The 8,802-nt window shown below is 36.1% G+C and overlaps 1 protein-coding gene across 2 annotated transcripts; it reads left to right on the top strand.

The window, feature by feature from the left end:
- The first annotated feature begins 665 nt into the window (after positions 1 to 665).
- On the top strand, positions 666 to 8,360 carry KERA (keratocan). Of its 2 annotated transcripts, XM_081587339.1 has the most exons (4): positions 666 to 826; positions 1,001 to 1,051; positions 2,378 to 3,271; positions 7,395 to 8,360. In XM_081587339.1, exons 3-4 carry the CDS (start codon positions 2,386 to 2,388, stop codon positions 7,565 to 7,567), a joined length of 1,059 nt encoding a protein of 352 aa, XP_081443465.1. In that variant the 5' UTR covers positions 666 to 826; positions 1,001 to 1,051; positions 2,378 to 2,385; the 3' UTR covers positions 7,568 to 8,360. The 2 variants fall into 2 exon arrangements, with proteins under 2 accessions (XP_081443465.1, XP_081443464.1); XM_081587338.1 differs by lacking the exon at positions 666 to 826 and having other exon boundaries at positions 852 to 1,051.
- Positions 8,361 to 8,802: the final 442 nt, after the last annotated feature.

Raw genomic sequence — 8,802 nt, 5'->3', positions numbered from 1 at the left:
TAACATCTGAAAATGAGATTTTCAAAAATTTTTGTCTTTCCTTAAGAGGCATAACTTGTTTTTTTTTTTTCCCTCAAATAGAAGAACTAGAAGAAACATTATCCTAAACTTCTGTGCTAAAGAAACAAAAGAGTGCAACATAAGGCCCTATAATGTCCTAAATGCAAAACATCTGTTATACAGAGAAAAACATCTCACTTTAATTGTTGTTTGGAATTAAGCTCCCAATATGAAATAGAGACAGAAGAATTATTTCTATAGAACAAAGCATAACAGCATATTTAGTGCCAACATCAGGCAGAGCTTTCCAGATTTCATTTTTAAATTTCTCAAATATACTTTCTATCTCTTTTTCCCTTATCAAAATCAATATATCTAAACAGAATTTCAGCAACTGTTTTACACAAGAAAACATGAGTTAAAGATTTCCCTATAAAGAGGACATTGCCTTTATTTCTTTGTATCCAATTAAAAAAAGAAAACTGCTTTAAAATCTCTTTTTTGGTGTACTTGAAGTTAAAACTGCTTTTAGTTTCTTGCTGTTACTCCAGATCACCACATTACGATATCTTTGGGACTGTGAACTCAGAGTTTGAAAATGACACTGAATTTTTGTTATGGGTTCTTGAGATTAAAGTCAGAATTTTCTGTGCTGGGCTGCCTAGGTACTGAAGTGCTGTGGTTGTTGGAGGGGTTAAAGCTGGAGCCATGGATGCATATATATGAGGGAGGATTCATAAAAACACAACAGTGGAGCCTGGGTCAATCCATTACTATGAATGAGCAGTGACCAATAGAAAGGGACGAAGAAGATCCAAGAACTGAGGTAAGCGGTGTTCTGAGGCTCTGTCAAAGTGGAAACAATAGATCAAAGGTGTTCATGGTGACCGGTCTGAGGAGGTTGTATTTTTTCCTCATAGGAGGCTTGACAGCATAAAATAAAAACAAATTCCCTTAGTCAAAGTTTTCTTTTTTTTTTTTTTTCCTTAACTGATTTTAGCAAACTTCAGCTCCAGACACAGGACTCAGCGATACATTCCTGGACAGCAAGGTAAACTATTTTTTACAATTTTCGTAACTCTTAAAGTTAAGAATTCAAAGTTATGATTCATCTGAGGCAGGGTTACAGCGTCAATAACTAAAGCAAATCCCTATTCTGAAGAAAAGAATGTTTTAATGTGTCTGGGTTGGAGGATGACCAGAGGAGCGTTCGCTATCACAAGAAATTTGACAGCTCAAGGAAGCAGCTCTGTGCTTGCCTCGATTTAGTGGCAAAATCGAAAGATCAGCATTTCTAAATGATGCTCATTTTATCTTTTCCTAAGGAATCAGTCAAATTTATTTGGTCTTCATTATCAAGTGTTTGAACTAAATGTACCTTGGTCAGAATGTTACTGTTATATAGATACACACACACACACACATATATATATATTTTTCATGTTAGGATAGTTCTTTGTTCCAATAGCCTTGCTGATACTCAGCTGGGAGGCTTTCTGTCTTTTAAATGTCTCACATATCAGTAAGTGTTAACCTATGCTTGTTAGCAGCCATACTGAAACTATGGAGATCACCTGTACCCTAAGCATGTTCTTTTGTTTCCTTTCTTACTGACCATAGTAATGCCACTTATGTAAGTGTGATTATATCTGTATCTATGTCTATATCTACATCTGTACATAGAGAGTTTCATAATCCAAATTTCTTGGCTAAACAGCTTGATCTTGTATTAAAATATTAGAAATATTTTCCTAAACCCCCAAAATAAAACTTACCTGAGAAGTGGGGCAACAGAGCAAGCGATTAATCACATACTTTTCTTCAAATCCTAAAACCTTCCTTCACAGAAAAACTGCTAAAATGTTCTTTGATCTTGCTATTTCTTTGGTTCAAGGGCCAAAGAGCCTGGGAAATCTCATCCAGATGTTCTGCTCATTTAGGAGCAAAAGTAAAAGCATATGCCTATTTCTTAGGAACAATGTAGACTCTAAATTTGAGTTATTAAAAGGTCACTTTTTTGTACTTGTGTGTTCAACTCTGGGTTTCAGTTAACTTCCTTGTATTAAATAGCTTGAAATGGAAAAGCACTTAGAGTTCCTAAAATTTGCTTTTTCTTACTCAGTTTTCATAGTGATTGTGTTAAAACTGGAAAGTTACAAGTTGATGAGTCAGTTTCACTTTTTGAAAATGCTTTGCAGATAGTGCTCACTAAATAAATGGGTAATGATTGATAACTATGCATAAAATGCTGTCAAGTCTTTACCTTCCTCCCTCCCCCCCCCCACCAAAAAAGCAAGGTTTACCAATCATTTTGGTGCATGCAGTTATCTAAAGGTCAAACTCTTTAAACCTCTAATAATTGTATCCCTCACTCTAGATACTGTAATGGCAGCCACAATCTGCTTCATCATCTGGGTGTTATCCGTAACAGATACGGTGTGGACTCGAAGTGTGAGACAGGTTTATGAGGCAAGTGATCCAGAGGACTGGACAGTGCATGATTTCGATTGTCCCAGGGAATGTTTCTGTCCCCCCAGTTTTCCTACTGCTTTGTACTGTGAAAACCGAGGTCTCAAAGAAATCCCTGCTATCCCGTCAAGGATCTGGTACCTTTATCTTGAAAACAACCTGATAGAAACCATTCCTGAGAAGCCATTCGAGAATGCCACCCAGTTGAGATGGATAAACCTAAACAAGAACAAAATAACCAACTATGGAATTGAAAAGGGAGCCCTGAGCCAACTGAAGAAGCTGCTTTTCTTGTTTCTGGAAGATAATGAGCTAGAGGAGGTACCTTCTCCATTGCCAAGAAGCTTAGAACAATTACAATTAGCTAGAAACAAGGTGTCCAGAATTCCTCAAGGGACTTTCAGCAATCTGGAGAACCTGACCCTTCTTGACCTGCAACACAATAAGCTATTAGACAATGCCTTTCAAAGAGACACCTTTAAGGGACTCAAGAACCTCATGCAGCTAAACATGGCTAAGAATGCCCTGAGGAATATGCCACCAAGATTACCAGCCAATACAATGCAGCTGTTTTTGGACAACAATTCCATTGAAGGAATACCAGAAAATTATTTTAATGTGATTCCTAAAGTGGCCTTCCTGAGGCTCAACCACAACAAATTATCTGATTCTGGCCTTCCTTCTAGTGGTTTTAATGTATCATCAATTCTAGATCTTCAACTGTCTCACAATCAACTCACAAAGGTCCCCAAAATCAGTGCTCATCTGCAGCACCTTCATCTCGATCACAACAAAATTAGAAGTAAGTAACCATCAGGGTGTGTCATTGACTAAGATACTCATTAAGTTTACTCTATATCTTCTTTTGCGGTGGTTGTTGTTTCAATAATGTTGGGGTTTTATTCCAACTGTTGTACTTTTTTAAAGCGTATTTTCAAGTTTTGTCTATTCACAGTGTCAATGATCCAAGAGGTTAAAATCTTAGATTGAAAAGTTGATTTTAGTAATCTACAGAGGTATATTACCTGTTGGATAAACTAAATGTCTCTATCTTCTTTTACTCTGAGGAGATTCTGATATTCCTGCCTCAGTGGGCAGACTTATGGAAGAAAGTGTACCAGGCACAATCTCATGGATAGTAAAAGAAGGAATATGATTTAGGAGATATCAGGAAGGGACCCTAATCTTAAAGTCTACAGAGAGCTGATGCTTACAGTCACCTTAATTAGAGTTTCTGCTTTAGATCAGTGGCTTTCTCAAACTTTAGAGTATGTAGATGGGTGGCCTCATTCCAGAGTTTCTGATTTAGTAGGTCTGGTGGGACCTGAGACTTTTCATATCTAGCAAGTATCCTAGAGATGCTGAGATTACTGTTTTAGGGACCATGCATTGAGAACCAATATTGTACTTCAAGGTTTTGCTCAATTGAAATTGAAACAAATGTCCCTGGAAGGTGGCAATTCCTTAGGACTAATGGCAATCAACAAGGTAGAATACCCACACTTTTTCTGAAAATAGCTTTGATAAGAGAGAGAGAGATGAGTGCAGTGTGCCTTGGAGGCAGAGGTGCCATGAAGGGAAGAAGAAGCTGGAGACATTAAAGGCAAACTTGGCATCTTCACAGTTATGCCTGAGACCAGGCTGACTCTGGTATAGAAGTGGACAACGTCTTAGTCCAGCCACAGGCTATGCTATCAGCCTGTCAAGTATCCAGGAATGCTCCATCCCCAAACAAGCCCTTAAGGAAGATAATCTTGAGGGGGGCTTCTGAACAACTTTATAAAATACATTCTTAAAGTGAGAATCAGTTGGATGGTTTGTAGGAAAGTAACACAGATCATTGTCAGAAGGTTGTGCTGCCTGCTTATCACTCACTAAACTTTTCTTTAAGCAAATAGTTAAACATCCCGCTTGTAAGAACAGATCATTTTTGCACTGTGTATTCTTCAGTTATTCAATCTTTTTTTTTTGTTTTTTCCTAACAGCACACGTGAGCAAAATCCAGGAACTAACAAAAGCAGGCTGCTGCCACAGCAGTGATTTTTTTGCCATGGTGATGAGACACATTGTTTCATCTTGTAGTTAAAGCAAAAGATTCAACAGGAAAATATCTTAATAGCTGAACCTGTTGCACTGAACCAAATAGTACAACAGCCAATATTAACCTGTGTATGTGTGTGTGTGTGTGTGTGTGTGTGTGTGTGTGTGTGTTAGTTGCTCAGTCATGTCGATCTTTGTGACCCCATGGACTGTACCCCGCCAAGCTCCTCTGTCTATGGAACTCTCCAGGAAAGAATACTGGAGTGGATTGCCATGCCCTTCCCGAGGGGATCTTCCTGACCCAGGGATTGAACCCATGTCTCCCGCACTGCAGGCAGATTCTTTACCATGCGACCCACCTGGGAAGCCCAATATCAACCTAAATAAATGTAATTTTTCCTGACAAAAGTTCTATGCTTCTACAGGTGCATTCCTGACCTGACAACAAAAGTCCCATAGACATTTGAGGTAGGAAGTCAATTTAAAAGGATTCCACATAGATCCCTGTTTGTGAATTGGGGATTCCCCTGAACTGGGACTTTGAGCATGAGAGTGTTCATGAGTGAGGTAGTAAAATTCAACACATGGTTGGGCACCTATGCAAGGTAATTACATAGCTATACAAGGTTACCCAAAGAAGAGAAGGACTCTGTTCTTCCTCTACTCTGAGTGTTTTTTTTCATCGAAGTTTTCTCATATATTTCTGTTTTCCCACGTTCCACCTTAATGTGCATCAGAATCACCTGGAAGGCTTATAAAAGACTTCTGGGCCCCAGCCTCTGTGTTTCTGACCCAGTAAGTCTGGGTTGAGGTCTAAGGATTTAGTTCTCAGGTAGTACGGATACTGCTGGTCCACACTTTGAGAAGCACAAATGAACCCTCAAAAGAATCTTGTGTGCTCTTATATTTCTGAAGATGGAAAAACTGAGGCTCAACTAGTTAAGGGTATTTTTCCAAGGACAAAGGGTAAGTATAATAGACAGGCCCTGGATCCAAGTTTTCCCTTAGGTGATCTTTCTCAGTCCAACAGTATAATCATAGGACATTTTCTTCAATTTCTAGAGTACAAGACTTAAGACAAATTTCTAGCAACAGAGGTAAAATTCATTTTCACAACTTCAATGTCAACATAGAGAAATTGATTTACTTGTTTCTTAATGTAGATATCAAGCATAGTCATTTCTATATTCCAAGAAAATAAATGGAAAAGAAGAATTTCCCTGGCAAAAGTTCTTGGCTCATGATTATATCACACTGTGTTACAGTGACTGCTAAAGTACTTAGTTCTTCTTACCACATAATCTACTCTAGTTGTTAATAAATTGGTTTCCCAGAAACATACCTTTTATATGAAGAGTTTATAGGACAGCAAACGTTTATCCAAAATGACAGAAATGTTTATTTCTTCTGAATACTTTAGGGGACTTTAAATTTGGCAATAATGTTACCTATTCAAACAAGTTGCTTCTTGGTACTCTCTCAGAAACACTGCAATTATTTCATGAAAATATAATTAAATTTAGAACACTTGTTTTTTACATTCTAGTTATTCAGACATGCATGGATTATGGGTAATAAGGGTGATAAAGATAAGAGATAACATATCAGAAAGGATAAAATCTCCCCAGTAGGCAAGTGACCCTGTGTAGTTGGAAAAGGGTAGGACTCAGCTATTTACTTAATGAAATTCCTGGTGCACATGACCTTACCCACCTGAGTCACTATTTAAGCAATACCCAGGTAGGGAGAATAATAGTGTTGCCCAATAAAAGTTGCATCATGATAAGGTGATAATATATGTGAAGAAAAATACCTTGAGGAACACAAATCTGCGATAACATGCAAGTCATTATTTTTAGCAAGTTACATTCACAAAATGATATACAATCAGAGCAAAGCACATTTGTAGTAAGCATAAAACCCTTCAATACAACATGAGTTACTGTGCACCCACAGGACACAAAAGGAAGGTCATTGCCAGAGTTAGGTGGATCTCATCTTCTAAGGGAAGATCTCTTGCTCAACACAATTGCAAAATGGGATAAAGGGAGCATAAGGATTCATTTGAGATCAGTTATTAGGCACACCCATCAGAATTTTGCTGGTTTAACACACCTTTCTCTCCTAAATCTCAGTATACACGCTGCTGCCAAGGGCTCTGATTCAAGGCAGGTGCACAATTTCTCACATCCTAACAATGTGAAAAGGCTGACAGGATATTTCCTGGCTTGAATTTTTGTAATTCAATTCTTGGCAAATGTTTTTTTCCCAATTAAATACACTTAAGTATGGAGATTCAAGGTTCTTTTCAGCAAGTATCATGTATACAAAGTTATTTTAATTGTACTTTAAAAGAAAAAAATTTGTCATCATGTATGATTAGTTTGTGTTTGCATTTTAAAGGTAGCTTTCAAGCACTTTCTCTAATAATAGACTGACTTTCTGCCTTCACATCCATTTATTCATCCATCTGCCCACATACCTACCCATTAATTTAGTACCAGCTCTGAACCACTGTTTCTACCTCTGATACCCAAATACTACTTTTCTCACTCTACAGTAATCTAATCACACTTTTTCTGGCCTGTCAAAGGAAGAAGACAAGTGATGCATCATATATACCTTTGTTTCTATCACAGTTTTTAACTATATGTGTTTTCTAGTGATGTGTATTAAGTATAGCAAAATATGGACTGGCATTACTATATGTACATTGCACATTTTTTTCTGTGCATAACTTCCAACTTAGACAAAAAGAATGTCTCCCTGCCACCTTCATAGACCAAGCTACTATGCCCTCCATAGGACTGTTTAATAGCATGGTCTTCCCATCCTTAGTCTCTTGCATTCTGGTTCATTCATTCACACTATCTTTTTCTCCATAGATGTGAACGTCTCTGTAATATGTCCTTCAACTCCTGCCACACTGCCTATGGAAGATTCCTTCAGTTATGGACCTCATCTTCGCTACCTCCGTCTGGATGGAAATGAAATCAAACCACCAATCCCTATGGATTTAATGACCTGCTTTAGGCTCCTTCAGGCTGTCATTATTTAAATGTGTCTTCAAGAATCTAAAATTCATTTAATGAGTTCAGATTTCTGACATGAAATTTGGTTACCATTCACAGGTGTAAGATAAAAATCGCCTTTCTAATTGCTTATATGGCCACTATTTTTATTTGTGCAACTTATTTTTTCTAATCAGTTGCTTTCCCCCATATATAGCACAGCTTGCTTTTCTTTAATAAAACAGGACACAGAGTCAAGATACTTTATCAACTCAAAGATAGTTCTTTTTTGTTTCTCTCACAGCTTACTAATGCCAATTAATGCAAATACATTGTTATGCAATAGAAACGATGTATTTGTTTACAAATGTTTAAAATTGCTTATGCAGATACTATAATCACAGTACAACACAACGATCTAACAAGAGGTAGAAATTTCTAGAGAAAAAGAAAAACAATGAGATATTTCTTTATCATAATTATAAAGAAATAATTAGATTCATATTGTTAAGTAGCTTTTGTAAGTATCATTTTGATATTTAGCTCAAGAATTGTTATGAAATGCATCGAATACTTTATAGCAAGAAAATTTTAGCTATTTAATTCTAAATAACAAAGCAATAGGAATTTTTAGTTCATTATTATTTCTTATACCTGCTGTTCTTAGGTATAGTGTAGTGTACTCTCGCAGTTAATGTCTTACATTTATTTCAACGCATTTCTGAGAGAATTTCAGTGTTTTAACACTTGAAATCCACTTAATTGCAAATTGTTCATTCTTATATTTGCCAGTTTTTTTTGGATTTTTTAAATAAAAAGAATGAATGCTTTCTAACAAAACAGAAGTAAACTATTTATTTTAGGAGGCTTATTCACAAGTTTTATAAAGAATATATTTTTATTAAAAAGTCTTATGATAACAATTATTTCCACTTTTCTAGCATGAATATATTAAAATATATATTTCCCATTTTCTTTTTTTATTCAGTGAACCTAAGAAAAAAATTATATTCTGATCCTTTGACATACCTGTTTCTCATGTGTCAAAAAACAAAACAAAATTTTGTTACATAACAAAGTATAGTTTTCTTATATTTCTGACTATGTTAAATACATGTTGCTAACAATAAATATTCCATATAGATTAATACATTTATTTATATATAATTTTCCAGACATTATTTGGAAAAATCCTATAAATATGATATATTTCCTTAGAAAAAGGATCATATACATTTGTGAACCACTACATTAATGAAAGTTCAATGTGTAACTTTAATCC

Source organism: Giraffa tippelskirchi, chromosome 4 (genome assembly GCF_054371585.1).
Source record: "Giraffa tippelskirchi isolate mGirTip1 chromosome 4, T2T-mGirTip1v1.2.pri, whole genome shotgun sequence".
NCBI classification, from domain to species: domain Eukaryota; kingdom Metazoa; phylum Chordata; class Mammalia; order Artiodactyla; family Giraffidae; genus Giraffa; species Giraffa tippelskirchi.
The sequence above is the reverse complement of the archived record's forward strand: the minus strand, read 5'-3'. Positions and strand labels throughout refer to the sequence as shown.

Coding starts and splice junctions, on each gene's coding strand:
- KERA (XM_081587339.1), top strand. CDS start 2,386: ATGGCAGCCACAATCTGCTTCATCATCTGGGTGTTATCCGTAACAGAT. Junction 3,272..7,394: donor CGATCACAACAAAATTAGAA/GTAAGTAACCAT, acceptor TTTTCTCCATAG/ATGTGAACGTCTCTGTAATA.